Source organism: Triticum dicoccoides, chromosome 5A (assembly GCF_002162155.2).
Source record: "Triticum dicoccoides isolate Atlit2015 ecotype Zavitan chromosome 5A, WEW_v2.0, whole genome shotgun sequence".
NCBI classification, from domain to species: domain Eukaryota; kingdom Viridiplantae; phylum Streptophyta; class Magnoliopsida; order Poales; family Poaceae; genus Triticum; species Triticum dicoccoides.
This window is the reverse complement of record NC_041388.1, coordinates 658,900,839-658,920,920: the sequence shown is the minus strand read 5'-3', so window position 1 is coordinate 658,920,920 and position 20,082 is coordinate 658,900,839. Positions and strand designations below refer to the sequence as shown.

Here is a 20,082-nt window from a genome sequence, read left to right as displayed (position 1 = left end):
CCTCGTACAGGCGCTCGACGGCGGCACGGCCACCTCGTCCAGGCGGTCCACAAAGTGCGCGCGTCGATAACAGGCTGCAGGACTCGCGCGGCATCGAAGGCCCCTGACGGCCTGACCCTGAGTGCAGCCGCCAACTCGTCGTTGGCCAGAGAAGTGGAGCCGCCGGCTGGCCAGAGCGAGCATTCGGCTCGCATAGCCGCACACTGCCACGCCCCGTTCCAAGCTGAGCGCATCCAATACTGGCTAAGGTATAATTCCCAGTTTGCTTCCAAGTTCCATAATTCCATTCCTTTCTTTAATTTGGCTCATATCAATTACAGTTTGTTTGCTAGTTCATGCGCTATTAGTTGATTTAGGTCAATTACAATTTATTTGCAGATTTAAAAATGAAGAGAAAAACTATGAGTATGCATAGTTTTTATGCAAGCAGTTCAACTACCCCTCCCCAAAGGCCTGCTCCTCCCCCTACCGATGTCGAACCTGAACTTGAACCAACTAATGTGACTGCAAATCCCTTCCCCTTAATTGTTGTGGGCACAATCCCTCCTCCTGAACGCCCAACTGAATCCCCAAATGTTGAGATGAATCATACCACAATTGATGAGAGTACAAACCAACCAAGGCAACCTATACCAGAATTTCATCCAAGTCAAATTATTTCGGATCCAGGACTTCGAATACCAATAGAAGATTATGCTCCTGAAATTAGAAGTGATGTGAGACGGGCTTATTTGTTGAAAGGGAGAAACAAAGCTATTGGGCATAATTTTGAAAAGACAAAGGATGGTAGAATTTGGAGATCCTTTCAACCTGCGTGGTTTGATACGTATGATTGGTTGGAATATAGTGTGGAAAAGGAGGCCGCTTTTTGCTTCCATTGCTTTCTTTTCAAGAAACCATCACAAGCCATTAGATTTGGAAATGATGTTTTCACAAAAGATGGTTACACTCGTTGGAAAACAGCCCTAAGTAATTTCAGGAAGCATGTTGGTGGTCCATCTAGTTACCACAACATTGCTAAGGGAGATTGTGATGATTTCAACAATCAGAGAGCAAGTGTGGCTACCCAATTCCGTGTGTACAGCAAGGAGTCTGAGATATCTTATAAAATCCGCCTAACTGCATCATTGGATTGTGCAAGGTATCTCATAGCACAAGGTGAAGCTTTTCGTGGGCATGACGAATCCTCCACTTCCATCAACAAGGGCAATTCAGAGAGTTATTGGACTGGTATAAGGACAAGAAAGAAGATGTGAAGGAGGCATTTGATAAGGGGCCAGGAAACACACAAATAATTTGTTCCGACATCCAGAAGGACCTTGCTACAGCTTGTGCAATGGAGGTAACCAAAGTTATTAAGAATGACATTGGAGATAAGAATTTCTCAATACTTATTGATGAAGCTAGAGATTGCTCAATAAAGGAGCAAATGGCGGTGATTGTCAGGTAACACATGCCATATTCTAGTGTTTTTTTAAATTGTTCTACTAATGTTTACTAATCTGATTTCCTGATGCATGTAGATTTCTAGATGATCATGGAGTGCTTCAAGAGCGATTCCTTGCAATTAAGCACATCACAGATTGTACATCTGCTGGAATTAAAAAAGCTTTGGTTGATGTGTTGGAATATCATGGTTTGTCAACTTCTAGGCTACGTGGTCAGGGTTATGATGGTGCTTCCAATATGAGAGGGGAATTCAACGGTTTGCAAAAACTGGTTAGAGATGAAGCTCCGTATGCATTTTATGTTCATTGCTTTGCTCACCAGTTACAGTTGGTGGTTGTCAATGTGGCTCAATGTAGTCCTGCTATTGCTGATTTCTTCAACTATATTCCATTGATAGTTACTCAAGTGTGTTCATCTTGCAAAAGGAAGGATGCATTACTTGCCAAACATCAAGATGAGTTGTTAGATTTGATGGAGAATGGAAAGATCACAGCCGGAACCGGGCTGCATCAAGAATCTAACATAACAAGGCCAGGAGATACTCGTTGGGGCTCACATCTCAAAACTTTGCTTCGTATATTCACAATGTGGAATGCTGTGGTGGAGGTGCTAGGAATTGTTGTGGTTGATGCCCGAGAACACACATGTCAAGGTGGAGCTAGAGGTTTGCTTAAAAACATGGAATGCTTTGAATTTGTGTTCATCATGTTGTTCTTAATAAACTTGTTAAGCAACACAAATCATCTATCCCAAGCTTTGCAAAGAAAGAATCAAAACATTGTTGAAGCCATGCGTTTGATCTTGGATGTGAAAGAAAGCTTGCAGAGCATGAGGGACAATGGGTGGGAGTCTTTATTCTGCCAAGCCAAAAACTTTTGTGAAACACATGGTATTGATGTGCCAACCATGGATGATCTTGTTGGAGCTATGGGTCAATCTGTTCGCACTAAGAATAAGGTGACTCGACTTCATTATTACAAGGTTAGCATATTCAATGTTGCCATTGATGCAACTATCACTGAGATGAATCACCGATTCAATGAAGTTTCCACCGAGTTATTGGATTGTATGTCTTGTCTTAATCCAGCAAACAACTTCTCAAAGTTTAACGTTGACAAACTTATTCGGCTTGCTGAAATTTATGATGAGGACTTCACAGAAGCTGATCGGTTAATGCTAGGAGTAGACCTCCCAAGATTTCTTATGAACATTAGGAGAAGTGAGGAGTTTAATGGATGTCGGGATGTGTCCACACTTGCTCGGTTGATGGTTGAAACAATGAAACACACATCTTTCCAGTTGGTATATCGCCTCATTGAGTTGACACTTATTCTTCCTGTGGCCACTTCATCCGTTGAGAGAATATTTTCAGCAATGAAGATAATCAAGACAGATTTGCGCAACAAACTATTAGATGATTGGCTAAATGATTTGATGGTGTGCTACTGCGAGAAAGAGATATTTAGAAGCATTCCTGATGACCAAATCATGATACAATTCCAGAAAATGAGGGATCGGAAAGGACATTTGCCACATGAGTTTCATGTGATTTCTTAGAGGTATTGATGCCACTGTTACTAGTTTCAATACTTATTCGTTCATGAGTTATTGTTATATCACTAATAAGTGTACTAATGTGAACAGATGGCTTGTAGGAGGTGCCTTACGCATACATTTCTATATTTTGGTGTGAAGGTGTTCTATAACTACAGTACTAGTTAGTAAGAGCAACATTTCATTGTCCTTTTGTTGTTACTTCTCTTGTACTTTGATACCTTGTGTATGAATTGTATTAACATTTCTAGTATGGTTAAACATGTTATTACTATTGCTCTTGAAAATTTTCATGTCTTTTTGAGCACTGGTTTGGCAGATATTGTCTTCGCAATACCAATATTAGTTTAAAATTCAATTGTTAAAACCTTTCAAAAAAATCCAGTAAATAGTACATGTTTCCAGTAGTATTCCTGGAAAGCTTGAGCACATTTGCACAAATGGCCTAGAAAATAATGGCTATTTAGCTAAGCAGATTCAGAATTTAGTTCAAATTTAATATGTTTCAAACATTCCAGAAAAAATCCAGTAAATACCACATGCCTCCAGTAGTATTCTGGGAAAGTTTGATCACATTTGGACAAATGGACTAGGAGATGATGTTGTTTTTCTTCAAACGGACGTTTCGTTTTTTTTCTCTGTTAACTTTGAGCCCACCCTCCATTTTCTTTCTGGATTCGCCACTGGTTCACCTCGAGATACAATGAAATGAATCGTGGGCCAACTGATACTAAAACACTTGCAAAGTTTCAGCTGGGCAGAGTTGAATGGAATTCTTTGCAGTGGATTGGTAATTTCTGAAGCAACACAGACAAAGCAAGCGGTCAGGGTCGGCAATCTTATGCATACTATATATTGCAACTGACGGCAGGAACTATCTATTTTACCCATTGGCATGTCATTGATGAACCTTGCACAATGCATGAGTGCGACTTTGGTGATTCGGTCTCATCCTGTAATGGAATTTCATGCACCAAAGATTTGGTGGTTGTGCACTACCATGATCAATTAATCAAAGTGAGGCAAAGACTCACATTGGTCACTAAACTATATTGACGGGAAACAGGCATTTTCACTACACGCCGAGTGTATATAGCACGTATTGACCGGGCTCATTGGTCGCTAAATAGGCATTTTCACTACACACTTTACTGTTTGTCTCTTTGGAGTTCAAGATTTGGCGCTGCACCCAACAGTTGGTGTGTGGAATTTTTATGCGCTGGGTCAGTCGTCAGTCAACTCATATGGACTCTCACAGTTCTCGTCTGAGACCGCTGCGCTGACCTGTCGGATGGGGCATTTTGCTGTTACTGCTACCTGCCGATCGAGCTGGCGTGGCGCGGGGCACCGTGGACCGAACGAACACTGCTAACTCCTTTAAATCCAGACGTGCATGGCCGAGGCAAGTATACTTAAACCTGGGAATGGTTTGGACTCAAACTGAAGTTTCAGTTCGGTTTTCCCATTGGCTTGCTTTGGGTTGGATTAAATGGGCTGAGCACCTGTGGTAGTTTGGTCTAGTGTGGGCTTTAGCAATTATACTAGATTGGCTTGGTTTGGTCTGGACAGAGACTGAACGGTCGCAACCCGTTTCAATCCATACACAAAAACTGGATCGAGTGACCAATTCAACTGTACCTCTGCACGAGACCAGCGGTTCCATCAGCCTCGCGCTGGTTAGAGAGCATCTACAATCGGAGTTCGCAAATATGGCTCATTAAATGTCCGCGAACGCGTCTGGACATATCCGCGGACAGTCACTGAGGCACGCCTCAAATTTCAGTAGTTGCATCCGGATATCTCATACTAGATTCTTAAATTCATACAAGGACATGCAAACAAAATAAATCTACATACTACATCGATCACCTAGCTACTCATCGTCAGAGATATCGACTATCCAAGTGCCCGGCTCCGGCAGCATGGGCGATAACTGCAGCTCCAGCTCCTCCGACGCGTCCGCTACGGCCTCCTCCTCCTCCATCTTCACGTCCAGTTCGGCGAAAAGCGCGTCGAACGCCGCCTACTCCTGACGGAGGAACGCCCAGTTGGCCTCCACATAGGCTTCATCTGCTGCCCCGTCATCTCCTCCGCTCGGGTGACCGCCTCCGTCTGCTCCTCCTCCTCCACCTCCTCGGAGCCAGCTCCTGTCACTCCTCTTCCCCCGGCTGCTCCACCTCCTCGGAGCCAGCTCCTGTCACTCCTCTTCCCCCGGCTGCTCCGCCTCCTCCACCTCCATCGGAGCCAGCTCCTTTCCCTCCTCTTCCCCCGGCTGCTCCTCCTCCTCCTCCCGCTCCGGCGAGTCCGGAGGCAGCCCGACAACATGTGGCGGCGGAAGAGGGGGAGGTGGATGTGCTAGGGTTGCGGGACGTCGGCCGAGGTAAATAGACGAATTTGGACTCGAGCGGCGAGCCGGAGCGGTGCCACGTGGCGTTTATACCGCGACGACGGAGGAGGCATCCTTCGGACCGCCGGGTTTCGGACCGAGTTCATCTGGGACCCCTTGGTCAGTCCTACGTGTCGGGCGCCCCTGTATCTGCCTCATATTTGAAATGAATATGAGGGTGTTGGTCAGTCCAGGCATTCGAGGGCCGTTTGGGTCGAAAATTCATGACCGATAAGTGACCCGGCGGCTCACCCGGGCGTATAAGACAGGTCTGGGGCGCCGGGCTGTAGATGCTCTTAGTGTCGTTGCCGCCGGTGCCGCGTGCCTAACGCTGAGCCTTTCGCGGCTGGTGGGTGTGCCCCCTCTCGCCTCTGTAGGTAGAGATGCTGATGACTACCAAACTGTGCAGGTTTGGTTGGGTTGGATTGCCCAAATTACTTCAGAAATCATTATGCCTGATTGGGCTTGGTCGTCAATTGCCTATGCCTTTTTTACGTTTGGCTTCGTCCATGGTGTGAGCTTGTGGTCTCGATCCAAAAATCAGAAACGGTTTGGATGAGGTTGGGTTGACAAAACATACAATTTGGTTTGGTCTGAGTTCTAGCTGATTCATGTTGGATCGGTTTGGTTTGGATCCTGGGCGTGTAGTGCTATGGGTTGGACTAGTTTTGGTTTGGATGTGAAACTATTCCCAGGCTTAAGTATACTACACACGCTCGTACTTACCCAGTGTATATAGCACGTACACGTATTGACCGGGCTCTCATTGGTCGCTAACCTTTATTGACTGGAAACGGGCATTTTTCACCAGTACAGTACACTCTACACTCTATTGTTTGTCTCTTCGGAGTTCAAGATTTGGCGCGCTTCGCCATCACCCAACAGTTGGTGTGTGGAATTTTTATGCGCTGGGTCAGTCAACTCATATGGACTCTTCACAGTTCTCGTCTGAGTCCGCTGACCCGCCGGTGGACGGGGTTTCGATGTTACTACTACCTGCCGATCGAACTGGCGTAGCGCGCAGGGCACTTTGACACTGGCAAGGGTGGACCGAACGAACTCTGCTAGCTCCTTAAATCCAGACGTGCATGGCCGAGGCAAGTATACTACACACGCTCGTACTTACCCATTCGTCCGTCCACTTTCCAAAATGGCCAGGCCAAGGCCGGCGGTCCTCCTAGCGACGTGGTGCCTCATCCTCCGGAGCTCGTCAGCCCCAGCGGTGCCTGCACTCCAACCACCGCCACCACCATCAGCACCCGGAGGCACCCTCTGCATCCCCCGCGAGCGAGATGCGCTTCTCGCCTTCAAGGCCGGCCTCACCGATCCGAGCAACTACCTTTCGTCGTGGCGGGCCGAGGAGGACTGCTGTCGATGGATGGGCGTCGGGTGCAGCAACCGGACCGGCCATGTCATCAAGCTCCAGGTCAACAGCTACGGAGCCATCGGAGGTGAGATAAGGTCCTCCTTGCTCACTCTACGACATCTCAAGCACCTGGACCTCTCGTCCAACGACTTCGGTGGGAGGCCTGTCCCTCAGTTCATCGGCAGCTTCAGCGGCCTGACGCATCTCCTCCTCAACTACTCATCTTTCGGTGGGCGAATCCCTCACCACCTTGGGAACCTTTCAAATCTAGTCAGTCTTGACCTCTCGAGTCAATTACCAGGTTGTTACTCGCCTGATCTTTCATGGCTGTCGAGGTTGCGGAAGCTGCAATACCTCGCCATGTCCACGGTGGACCTTAGTGCTTCCATCGACTGGACTCATGCTGTCAACATGCTTCCCTCTCTGGTAACCCTCGAGCTAGCAAATTGTGGTCTTCGTAACATTATGCCTCCACGTTGCACTCCAACCTCACATCACTAGAAACCCTCTACCTCGATTCCAACTCTTTTAACTCGTCCTTTGGAGCCAACTACTTGGTTTGGGATCTACCTGCTCTCCAAGTTATGTACATGTATAACTGTGGAATCCAGGGTCCTATACCTGACGCAGTTGGAAATTTGACCTCCATTCAGTCATTGTTCCTTAGCGAAAACAACTTCTTTGGCATGGTGCCATCGACCTTCAAGAAACTCAAGAGACTACAAGTGCTCCGTCTATCGAAAAACTTCATTAGTGGAGGCACAGAAGATCTATTTTATAGATTGCCAGGGGATGAGCTATAGGAGTTGTATTTGGACCACAACAATTTGACAGGGACTCTTCCAGATCGACTAGAACAATTCAGCAGCTTGTCCACACTTTGGCTCAGTAACAACAAGCTATTCGGAGAGATACCTGTTGGTATACAAAAACTCACGTGTTTAGTGGACTTGTGGTTGGACTCAAACAATCTGCATGGTATAGTGACCCAAGACCATTTCACGAATATGACAAACCTGCGAAATTTGTGGCTCTCTGGTAATTCCGTAACTATGTTGGTCAACAACACATGGAGCACTCCATTCAGCTTAACTTCAGCGGGCTTTAGATCTTGCATCCTAGGCCCCCAGTTTCCGGCATGGATTATCCAACAAACACTTGACACTCTTGATATTTCAAACACAAGCATACATGACTCCATTCCTGCTAGTTTTTGGTTTGGAATGTACCGTTGTCAAGTTCTGGACCTATCGGAAAATCAGATCTTTGGCATGCTTCCCACATATTTTCTGTTTGGTGGAATGGAAGCTGTTATACTGGATATTAGTGCTAACCAGCTCGTTGGCCCGATTCCAACACTCCCAATGAACCTCCGCTTGTTGGACCTCTCTGGGAACAACCTATCCGGTGCATTGCCATCAGATATTGGAGCACCCGCGCTAGAAATACTCATGCTCTTCAAAAATTCTTTTTCTGGGATCATTCCATGCTCCCTATTTGAGTTGCAAAATTTGCAGTTTCTAGATCTATCAGAGAACCAACTAAATGGGACATTGGCCAATTGTCTCCTGCACCCAAAACTTCAAACGTGACCATGCTTAACTTGAATAACAACAATCTTTTGGGAGGAATCCCATCGTTTCTTCAGAGGTGTAAAGAGCTAAAATTCCTTGATCTCGCATACAATGGATTTTCTGGTAGCTTACCAACATGGATCGGATCAAAGCTACCATACTTGGCATTTCTGCGGCTGAGGTCAAACATGCTCTCTGGTGGTATTCCTAGTGAACTGACTAGGATGAGCGGGCTTCAGTATCTAGACATTGCAAGCAACAACATCTCAGGGAGCATACCACTATCACTTGGGAATCTCATAGATATGGCTCATACTCCCGATCAAGAAGGTGTTCTTTTCAAAATCGTCCACTTTGGGGTGGTTTCCGTATACAAGTACACTAATGCTTACACTGATAGTTTGTCGGTGGTCACAAAAGGTCAGCAGCTTGAATACACAACAGGAATCGCGTATATGGTAAACATTGATTTTTCTTGCAACAGTTTGACAGGGAAGATTCCTCATGAAATCGGCATGCTCACTTCATTGACAAACTTGAACCTGTCATGGAATCACCTTAGCAGCACAATCCCTGTGACTATTGGGGAGCTACGGGCACTGGAATCTTTGGACCTCTCACGCAATGAGCTCTCTGGTCAAATCCCGATGAGTATGGCAGATCTAACTTCACTTGCCCACTTGAACTTGTCTTACAACAATCTGACAGGAACCATACCTCCTGGCAATCAGTTACAAACTTTAGATGATGCGTCAATCTATGCTGGCAATCCAGGTCTTTGTGGTCCGCCTGTATCAAGGAACTGCTCGGGAACGGAAATCACTCCATGGACTCCCGGAAATCAGCATGAGGGCATGAGTGATGCGCTGTCATTGTACCTCGGCACTGGCACGGGATTCGTAGCAGGTCTCTGGATCATCTTCTGCGGCTTCTTATTCAAGAGGAGCTGGAGAATTATGTGGTTCTCATTCTTCGACCGCGTGTGTGATTGGGTCTACGTGCGAGTGGCGGTGAGCTGGGCTTCATTCACAAGAGAAGAGCAGTAGAAGCTTAGATCACTATAGTCTGTGGTCGCATAGCTGGAGCTTCCATTCCTACATAATATGATCTGGGGTTGTAATAGTAGTACTACCTCTGTTTGTTTTTATAAGACGTTTTAGACTTTCAGACACTGTTCAAAAACAACACAAAGCAAGTTGTCTGAACGTCTTATAAAAACAAACGGAGGGAGTATTTCACATTTCTTGTCCGGTGTTAATGCTCTTCTTTCGGTGTGTATGGTATGTAAAACCACGGGTTACCTTTGATGTGTATGAAATCTTAAACATGTGTAATGAATGAGTAAAGATGTTTTTTTTTCTTTTTTGAGCTGGAACGAATAAAGATGTTGATCTCTGTAGTATGACTGATTATTTATCTGGAAGAGGGAAAAGCGCCTTGCTAAGAAGAAAGCGTATAGCAGACAGGCGCGACGTGGCCGCCCTCCACGCCGCGCGCCCTCTTGGCATGTCAGGTCGGTCGGCACGGCCTTCTAGACAAATCCAGAGTATCGCCGTCGTCTCATCCTTCGCTGCTACTCTCGTGAGACATTGGCACTTGGCTACGCTCCGCAGTTCGCGACCAGCTAGCCCGCCACCAGCCTCCGGCCATGGCCGCGCCCCGCCCCACCGTCCTCGTCACCGGCGCCGGCGGCCGCACAGGTACCTTTCCCTCCCTCCCCGCCTGTTTCTCCGACCAAAACCCGACCAATTCGCCTGCCACGGCGGGGAATTCCGGTCCGCGACAGCGTCACAAGAACTGCCCCTGATGCTCGAATCGATCGCAGGACAAATCGTGTTCAACAAGCTCAGGGAGAGATCCGACCAGTTCGCGGCGAGGGGCCTGGTGAGGTCGGAGGAGAGCAAGCACAAGATAGGGGGAGCCGACGACGTCTACGTCGCCGACATCAGGGAGGCGGACCACCTCGCGCCCGCCGTCCAGGGCGCCGACGCGCTCATCATCCTCACCAGCGCCTCCCCCAAGATGAAGCCTGGGTTCGACCCCACCAAGGGCGGCCGGCCCGAGTTCTACTACGAGGACGGAGCCTACCCTGAGCAGGTTGGGTTTCCCTTTCTGTACTGTATTCGCCCCTCTTTGGATTCAGGTTGCGCCGCTCCCATCAAGCACAGTTTCAGTATATGCGTGTTCTGTGTCTCAATGACATATCCTGAAACTCAACTTAGTCCAAGTCCTTATGGGTTAGTATTATATAGTGATGAATTTTGGTATGGATGTGTGTCAGGTGGATTGGATTGGCCAAAAGAATCAGATTGATGCTGGTAAGCATTCGTCTTGGTTCTGCATTTTATATGTGCATAACTTTATCTGGATGTCTGTTGACTTGGATTGTGTGTTGGGCAGCCAAAGCAGCCGGTGTGAAGCACATAGTGTTGGTGGGATCCATGGGGGGGACGAATCCCAACCACCCACTCAACAACCTTGGCAATGGCAACATACTGGTAAGTTCTTCGCGATGAGTCTATAAGTCTGTTCACATTTACTACTTCATTACAGTTCAATTGCTCTAGCTTTCACAAAAATCTTTACTACCTCGAACGCCTTAGTGCTATTCTCTGAACATTGATTGGCGGCAGATGAGATGAGCCAGCTGCCTCAGAAGTCTGAAGGATTGTTCATCACAGAAATGTTCAATTGCTAGGTTTCTAAGTTCTAACTACTGACAGGTTCGCCATAGAAATGTTCAGTCGATAGATGTCTAACAGTTACTCCCTCCGTTCTGAATTACTCGTCACAGAAATGAATGTATCTAGATGTATTTTAGTTCTAGATACATCCATCTCTGCGACGAGTAATTTGGAACGGAGGGAGTAGATCCATAATACAGGAAAAAACCTTTCTGAATATTAAGTTCCTGTCGTAGCTAAAATTTAGAAGTTCTGTATTCTCTCTATTGGCCTGGAATGTTCATCTCAGAAGTCTTGCTTTTGTTTTGTTTTCATCGAAGCTTTATTTTGTCTCATCCAAATAAAGCAGCGGAGGAAAGATAGAAATAAAAGATACAGTGCTTACTCAGCTAGTCGTGGTACCGTTGATCTAATAATCCACTGAGACAAATTCGTTTTGCAAATTCAGACGATTTTATTATTGAAATGGTGAAATCATCTTTGATTATTGATCTCTGCTGTAGGTCTGGAAGCGCAAGTCTGAACAGTATCTGGCAGACAGTGGAGTTCCTTATACAATCATAAGGTACATAAAGAACATGAACTAGTTTGGATAAAAAGGCATCCTTTAGATCAATGATTCTTGAAACAGAGTTCCTCACCTTTCTGAAGTGGTGTACTTCGATCACTTTGGATAAGACTGAAGATCTGCTATAGAAGTTTGGAATAGTTCCTTATATACCACTAAATATCTTCGAATCCCTCAGAGAAAAGGTTGATCCAGCACCATGTTTAATGAGACAATGAGTGGCATATAAAGGGTGAAGCAAACACTAAGTGTCATCTACTAGTTTTTGTTTATCTAATTACCATCTCTCTTGAATTGTCTAAAAATTTGTGCTAAATGTTTCATTGTTGGACTGCTGCAGTTAAATTGGATAGCTAGTTTTTGTGAAGCTAGAATAGAAGTGCATTGTGCTAATATGTACAAGAACACTAGAACAGGTTAACTATTCGCTGATACATAATATGCTAGCATTTTCTTCTTTTCCTTCAATTTAGGCCTGGTGGTCTGCAAGACAAAGATCGGGGAGTGAGGGAGCTGATTGTTGGGAAGGATGATGAGCTTCTCCAGACTGACACTAAGGCAATCCCTAGGGCTGATGTGGCTGAAGTTTGTGTTCAGGTATAACCTACTATATGATAATTGCTGCAACTTTATTCTATGGACAGACACTTGAGGACAACCATCCTGATTATATACATCTCTTGAAACAGGCCCTCCAGTATGAAGAGGTGAAGTTCAAGGCATTCGATTTGGCTTCGAAGCCTGAAGGCGAGGGCACCCCAACGAAAGATTTCAAAGCGCTGTTCTCCAAGGTCACAGCCCGGTTTTGAGTCATCAGTTAAGACTTGAGAGCATAAGTACATTTCTAGCTTATAAGGATCTTAATGTCTTGGGTGTGTATCCTTGTGCATTATGAAGTTGCTGACTGATGTAATTGCACAATCGGTTTATCAATAATGCTGAAAATAGCCTTCTATCGATGCTTGGAGATTGGAGAAGCAATTTATGCATTTTCCCGAGATTTTCTCCGAGGAGGAGAAGTCAGCAAACAATTGAGAATACATTGATACAGTTTAACGGATATGACTTATCTTCTTTTCACACTCTTGACTCAGATCTGATGCACACCAATAATCCACACGAATTTTATCATTTACGCAACAGCTAATATATCACTCGGCAGCTCATATGCACCTTCCATTGAACTAACAAATGAAACATCAGCGCTACCGATTCAAGGAACAAACAAACAGTTTGCAATACACATGCTTCATTTGGTACAAAACATATGCAAGAAGCTTCTGTTCTAGTCAAGTTTGGCAAAAATATCCATCAACTCTGCTCCCAACAAAGGGTCAAAATTCAACAACATAAGCATCAGAATATCAGATAGTACAACAGAAGAGAAAAAAAAAAGTGATGAAATGTACCAGGCAACATGTCTCTAAAGTTCTAGCTAGGTTTCCATGTGGATAGGGCGCCGATGACTCTGCCCTTCCAACCCTGCAGCATCCACTTGTTATCTTCGTCGACGAAGAAATCCCTGTGATAGCTCTTGATTACCTTGTATCTTGCTTTTTTCACCGTCTCTTGAAGCAGAGGCACCTGCCTGAACCCTGCCCTGAGGTTCCTTACCTGCCATTGCTTGTAGGTCTCCGGCCTCTCGACCCTCTCCGTGCCCTCGCAAGCGACCACGTTGAGAAGCTCCCGTCCGAAGTATTCCCTTTCGATCAGCTGCCTGTGCTCATCCACCGGCGGTGCGGTCGCTTCGAGCATGTCGTAGAGCGAGGAGAAATAAAAGAGAGCCTCCTTGAAGCGCGTCACGAAGAATGGCGCGTTGTAGGTGCCATTGACAACCGCGTGGATGAACCGATGCGGGTTCATCTTCCTGATCGTGTTCAAGACTGTCTTCCTCGGGCTCTCATCGGTCACCGTCTCGTCCATCATGTGCCGCATTCTGAACAAGCAGTTGACAATAAGAAGGTCATCCTTGTCGATCCTGAGGTCTTCGACTCGGATGGCATCCCACTTGGCAGCAATTGCACGGTACTCAAAGGGAACATCAAACATCTTGGCGTAGTCACGTAACCGCCGGCCTGTCGCCTCTAAACGCTCCGCAGGCCGGAACCCTGGCTGCGGTAAGTCGATGGCGGTGATCCGTATTCTTGGGGGGCCGCCGTCTCTCTTGGAGATCCGCTGCAAGAAGATTGGCCACTGGAAGCCCCAGTCTATACCATAGTCCACAATGTGCACGCTTGTCACACCCTTGGCAGCAGCATCCAAGATGGCTTCATTCGAGTAGAACCTGGACATCCTGATGAACGGGCATGCGGTCCCATACAGCTTGAATATTTTCAGCATGTCAGCGGAAGAAGTTCGCCGTGCAACAAGCGAGCGGTAGACGGTGCTACCGGTGCCGGCAAGGCGAGCCTCGAGCCCATTAGCAATGTAATGCGCCAGCCTCTGCCCGGCATCCCCATGAGGGGAAGAATGCCGCCTGATCTGCTTCAGCAGCTCGCCCGAACCGCGGTGATCATCGATAGCCGCGGCCTGGGCGCAGTGTATGAGCAGGGTTGTCATATCGACGGACTCCTCCTCCACGGTGGGCACTCCGGTCTTGCCCTTCTTGCGGCCTCTCCGGTTCCCTGACCCTTTCACGTACACGCTGCTGATCTCTGCTTCGGCTGGCAGTGGTGACTGGAGGATGCAGTTGACACCGCTGCAGAGGAGCACTTTGTCGAACATCTCCCGGACGGTCTCCTCCTCGGACAGCGCCAGCTGCTTGCGCCGCCTCTCGTCCTCCGGCTCCAGGTCGTCGTCGCCGTGGCGGTTCTTCCGGCCCTTGTGGACGGCGCACTCCTCCTCCTCCTTCACGGAATCGCAGGGCACCAACTGACAGGAGCTCTGTCGGCTGCTGACGAACATATCAGGGGACCCTCCTCCCATCGTTGCGAAGGCACAGCAGGGATCCATCCAAGACCTGTCCTGGTACACCGTTGCCGCGGCGGGCTTGGCGTCGGCGATGATGTCGACGAAGGGCTTAGCGACGGCGAGGAGCGCCGAGTCCCGCGCCGGCTCGCTGGCGGGTGCAAAGAACTCGTCGTCGTCGTCGTCCTCGAGGAGGAACTGGTTGATGTAGGCGAGCACGGCGTCGTCGGAGGCCTCCTCGGGGCTCCCCAGCTCCGTGGTGGTGGAGACGGGGCTCGGCGTGCTGCCAATCAGCGCCGACTGCGGCGGAGACGGCTGGTAATAGGCGGCGGAAGCGGCAGGAAGGCCGTGGAAGCCGTATGAAGAAGGGGGGAACCGGAGCTGCTGCTGCTGGTGGTGGTGGAGGGAGAAGTCGAGCGCGTAGGCGGGGGCAGCCGCCGGATTGGGGACGGAGTAGACGTCGCCGTACCCCACATCCTCGCAAGAACCCATGCCGCCACGATCCGCCTCCCTCCTTTGTTGAAGAATCTGCTCCTGCTGCTGCTGCTGCTTCCTCTTCTTGGCGCGAGATCTTGCAATAATCACAGGCAAATTCCACCTCCTGTGTAGGAGTATTATCCTAGCTAGCTCTCCCGGCGGCAGATGAAGATTGATTCCTCGCTCCCGGCGAACTGGACAAGAAAGGCAGGCAGGCAGGCAGGGAAAATGAATCCAACCCGGTGCCGGTGGTTCTTGCAGGACCGAGTAGAGGCCAGCAGCAAGCGGTTGCGTGGAGGAGGCGGCGGCGGAAAGGGAAAAGAAATCGCGGGAGCGCCTTGCGGGAAGCGGCCGGGCGGCGGCTAGAAACCCCGAGGCTCCTCTTGGGAGTTGGAGGGAGGAGGAAGAAAGCGGGGGTGATTGGTGGGGAGGAGACGCACTGGCCGACGAGACGAGAGTCACCGGGCGTGCTGGTCTCGGTGGGGGGTGGGATGGCGACGTGCTCGCGCTTTGATCGGCAGCCGCTTATTACACAAGTTGCGTCTTTTTCCGCTTTGTTTAGTGATCTCATCTCATCTGATCAGATTAGCGGCAGTAAATACGTATGAATTAAACGAACGGAGGGAAGGGCGGGCGGTGTGGCGACGGGGATTGCGCCACCTGCTGCCTGCTGCGACCTGGTCGTCTCTTCTCGGATGGAGGATGCGGGGAGAAGGGAACGGGGGCGGCGGCGCACCGTTGGAGTTTTCCGCTCGCCGGTTAAACGGCGGGAGATGGATGGATGGCTCATTTTTGGTGTTCAGCCATTTTGCCTCGTTTGCACGGGCAAGGTGCGGTGGTGCACTGTGTACTACTACTAGTACAATGGCACGTGGCTTCACCGGAGTTACCGCAGATTGGGAGGAGGGCGCCTTTAGCGGGACAGTTCCAGGGAGTGCGGAGCGGCGAGGCTCGGAGGGCGGCATTGCGTCGGGAGGTGGAAGAAGCAGATCGGGGCCATTCATTTCACATCCAACGGCCTAGGCATTTGAGTGGCACACCCTCCTCCCAATCTGCGGTGACACACCCGCCTTGACCCGTACATGTTGACATGCTTTCTCGCATTTGCTTGTAGCGCCGCAACTCGCTGCCGCTTGCAATGTCGCCCTTCTCTCAAGCGTTGTCCTCGCTCGGCCTTGCCATGGCCGGCCAGTGGCGGAGGCAGGGTGGCCAGCAGGCCCGGGCCCTCCCCAACATCCTACTTGCTACTATGCATATGAACAGGGGAAATTTTGTACTATTACCTGCAACCGGGCCCTTCGAAGGCATGGCCAATGCATAGCCCAGTGATGTCTGGCATGCCATGTAGGATCGGATATCAGAAAAGGTAGGTTTGGATGGTGTAACGGGATCCTCGGTAGGAGATGGTGTTTGAAGAGAAAAAGTGTGATCCGATGCATAAAGTTGAAACGAAGAGTAAAGATGCATGTGTGCTGGAAGCCTATTTTCTATTATTTGATAAGGCCCACTAATAGTGGATTGAGTTGAGAAGAAAAAAATCAATATAAATGTCTTAAACTATTTTTTATCATGAGGGATCTGTATCCATATGCCACCTTGCCCTCAGCTGTTGAATTCAGGAATTCCTGCCTCAGCGATGGTGGCCAACACTCATCGTCGTTGCTCCTCACACGCTAAAAAATAAAGGATCTTGATAAGTGTCATACGTGTGGCACGAAGCAATTCCACTTTAATGTTTTTTGACGACAAATTTAGTTACCCGAGAGGATGGTAACTTTAGTTGCAAAGTATGACAACTTTCTATTTGGATAGTAAGTTTCAGTTTTTTGAGAAGGGTTAGGCAATTTTGGTTGTAGAAAACATTAGGATAGTGATACTTCGTGCCACATGTGTTACACTTAGAGCATCTATAGCCGGACTTTGTAAATCCGACACCTCAAACGCCCATGGATGCTCTCGGACACGTCCGCGGGTGCTGACCGAGAACGACTCAAATTAGCCAGTTTGCATCTGCCTCTCATATTTTATTCTCTAAATCCATATAAAACATGCAAAAGTAATCCTACGTACTGCCCTACCTACTCTTCGTCGTCGGAGATGTCCACGACGACGGTGCCGGGTGCCGGCTGGACGGGCGGGTAGGAGGGCTCTGACTCATCCTCCTCCTGCTCGACCTCATCCATGTAGACGAACATCTCCGCCTCGTCTGCGGCCTCTTGTACCTCCATCTCTTGCCGGCGAGGGCGTCTTGCCTCCGCAGCCGACTCCGACCGGAGGGAATCAAGGATGGCCTGCTACTCCGTCTGCAGATCCCCGTCCCCAGCGTCCCCTACTTCCGCCTCCTCTGGTTCATCCTCCTCCACTAATTCCTCGTTCGGATCCACTGCATCAGGAGGTAGCCTTGCGGCGATCCGGGCTTCGCGTCTAGCCCGGATCTGCTCAAGAAGCTCAAGCTGGCGCTCCGGCGTTAGAAAGGGCTAACTCCTCACTCGGCGGCGTGGGGGCATGTCTACTAGGCGGATGGGTGGAGTGGGAAGTGTTGGCGGCGTTGAATAGGAGGAGAAAAATGTGGATGGGTGATAGGGTTTCGGTGTCACCGCTTGACTTAAATAGTCGGGCAATGCACTATGCGGCCTGCTGGAGCTGCGCCACCAGTCCGACGGAGGAGACGACCTTCGGACCGTCGGGTTTGAGGGTGTTTCCGACTGGGACCCCTTCGTCAGTCCCACACAGCGGGCGTGCCCAGGCGCCCCCATATACGCCTCATATTTGGGCTGGATATGAGGGGGTGCTGGTCAGCCCGGACGTTTTAAGATGCCCAACTGATTCTAAAAATCATGACCGGACGGCAACGGGCGGCCTGTTCAAGCGTTTGAGACGGTTTTGAGGGGTTCAGTTGTAGATGCTCTTATTATCATTTGGAAAAAGAAAAGGCTAGTGCTCGAAAAAAATTAGGCACCTACTATAATAGTAAGTTTTAGAAAACGTAAAGCTAGCTAGTAGAAACGAAAAGCGAAGTCATACCGGCAGTGGAGAGTGATCCGAGCGAGGCTGGCATGCATTAAACGAAACAGCGACGGGGACTGTGATGTGGGGCCGGTTCAATGTATCCGTATGCACCACGTACTACTTACCCACGTGCGCGACGACGAATCAGAATCGCTCGTTTCTCTGCGGGTGATTGCTCGGTTTCGGTTTCGGTATTCCGCGCCCGAAACTGCACAGACGACATACAGCCGAACTCGACATATCCAATGATGCACCGGTGCTGCTGCCGTGCAACGTATGGTGTGATCTTCACCGTCGTCTACAAATCGGCTATTAGCATCGTGTGTATAGCAGTGCTGTTCCGCGCCTTGCCTTGCCGTGTCGTCTGGTGTACGAGTACGTGGGCGACACTATGCCGAGAAGTAGTACTACGTACACAATGACGCACCGTTGTTCACCTGTTCGTATACACTACTCCTACTATCAGTATATTACTCCCTCCGTTTCTAAATGTAAGTCTTTCTAGAGATTTCACTGCAAACCACATACGGATGTATATAGACATGTTTTAAAGTGTAGATTCACTTATTTTGTTCCGTATATAGTTCATAGTGGAGTCTTTAAAAAGACTTATACTATTTAAGAACGGAAGGAGTATACAGTAATAGTGTTAAATATAGTCACGGTCGCTTCCTGGCCCGGGGCGAACCGGTCAGGGCAGATGCTGGCTGCCGCCGTGTGAACTTCGTGCTGAGTGTTGACAGGGGAGCGGGTACTCCAGAAAAAGAGGATTGCAAAAAATGCCGGGTCTGTTGTCTGGAGGGCTTGCTCAAGTGATAGGTGAAGTCTTCAGGAAAGGTCATGGCTTGGGGGCTACGGTTAAGAGTGTCTACGCTGAGTGGCGTGTGGTTGTGCTTACTGTAGGTTTATAGTATCTCAGAAAGTGCATTTGGTGGCCGAGCTTCACGGAGTTCTTTTAATTTTTTTCGTGGAAAGTACATTTGAAACATCTGAGAAAAAGTATATACATAAGCTGATAAGCATATATATATGTGTTGTATGTAAATACGAAATTTCATGAACACAATGTGTATGCAAAACATATATGTTTATATGTGATGTGCATAAAATAGACAAGTACATTGATTAACTAGCACAATGCTTGTGCGTTGCTACAAAACCATAAAAAGGACGATGAGATACTGCTGGCTTAGGAGATCATCAAAAGATGATGGTGTTGTGCGGCTATTGCATGGTTTATAATTAAAAGGAGAGCGTAGATATAACAAAAGGTCATGTTGTAGTCATTGATGATTTTTAAGCGACGATTGTAGGTCCTTTGCAATATTTACAGTGAGATAGCGATTTAAATTTTAAAACATAGGTGAATGGTTGTGAGTAATTTGAATGCAGAAGATTGTGGATTTGGTAGGAGGACAACGTCTATGACCACATTGAAATTGCAATGTGTTCGCTGTGTCCTGCTATGCTATAGAACTGGAATAATTGGTTGGGCAAAGAAATAAAAAAAATGCCATGATTTTGAATTGGAGCATAATCTGTGTTTTTATATGAGTGTTATTTTCATATTAGGGCAGTGACGCATTTGTTTATTTGAGATAGATCTCACAAAAGTAACATTTGTTTATTATAACTTTTGGCTAGTTGCTAGTCTCACATGCGTGTAGAAGTGCATGTATTTATTTGTATGGTTCCATGTGTGAATTCACCACCAACTTCAACCTTTATGAGTAGGAAAGAAATGAGATTTTCCTCTGTTCGTATTTGGGTCAGATTTTTATCTCTTTTGTGTAGCATTCAAAATGGTTTTTTTATTTGTCATTTATGCCATTGGTTATGTCCCATTACTCACTTTTGCCATTAGGAATTTCAACTACTTAAAAATGACATCGTTTCTTTAGTCACATGCTCAAAAATGCCACTAGATATCATTGAGCTATTGCTCCATTGTGGTATTCACCCGAGCTCCGATTTTTCTACACCCCTGCAAATCGAAAACTTTGCTATTGCTTCATTGTGAGGTCGAGCTCACTGGAGCTCCGTTTTTAAATTATTATTTTGAAATGTACTATTCATCCGAGCTCTAGTGAGCTCGACCTCACAATAGC

General features: G+C 47.9%; 3 protein-coding genes and 1 pseudogene across 3 annotated transcripts; 3 read left to right on the top strand and 1 right to left on the bottom strand.

Annotated features, from left to right (window-relative positions):
* The first annotated feature begins 1,308 nt into the window (after positions 1–1,308).
* LOC119298329 (zinc finger MYM-type protein 1-like) lies at positions 1,309–3,006 on the top strand. Its single transcript, XM_037575774.1, has 2 exons — positions 1,309–1,446; positions 1,524–3,006. The coding sequence occupies exons 1-2, from the start codon at positions 1,337–1,339 to the stop codon at positions 3,004–3,006; spliced, it is 1,593 nt and encodes a 530-aa protein (XP_037431671.1). The 5' UTR covers positions 1,309–1,336.
* Positions 3,007–6,539: 3,533 nt separating this feature from the next.
* Positions 6,540–9,375, top strand: LOC119300349 (annotated as a pseudogene).
* A 493-nt stretch (positions 9,376–9,868) lies between these two features.
* On the top strand, positions 9,869–12,540 carry LOC119303834 (uncharacterized protein At5g02240-like). Its single transcript, XM_037580983.1, has 7 exons — positions 9,869–10,029; positions 10,155–10,426; positions 10,611–10,647; positions 10,730–10,827; positions 11,517–11,578; positions 12,055–12,178; positions 12,271–12,540. The coding sequence occupies exons 1-7, from the start codon at positions 9,978–9,980 to the stop codon at positions 12,388–12,390; spliced, it is 765 nt and encodes a 254-aa protein (XP_037436880.1). The 5' UTR covers positions 9,869–9,977; the 3' UTR covers positions 12,391–12,540.
* A 253-nt stretch (positions 12,541–12,793) lies between these two features.
* Positions 12,794–15,452, bottom strand: LOC119303833 (scarecrow-like protein 30). The gene has a single exon (XM_037580981.1). It carries the CDS (start codon positions 14,978–14,980, stop codon positions 13,013–13,015), a length of 1,968 nt encoding a protein of 655 aa, XP_037436878.1. The 5' UTR covers positions 14,981–15,452; the 3' UTR covers positions 12,794–13,012.
* Between the last annotated feature and the right edge of the window lie 4,630 nt (positions 15,453–20,082).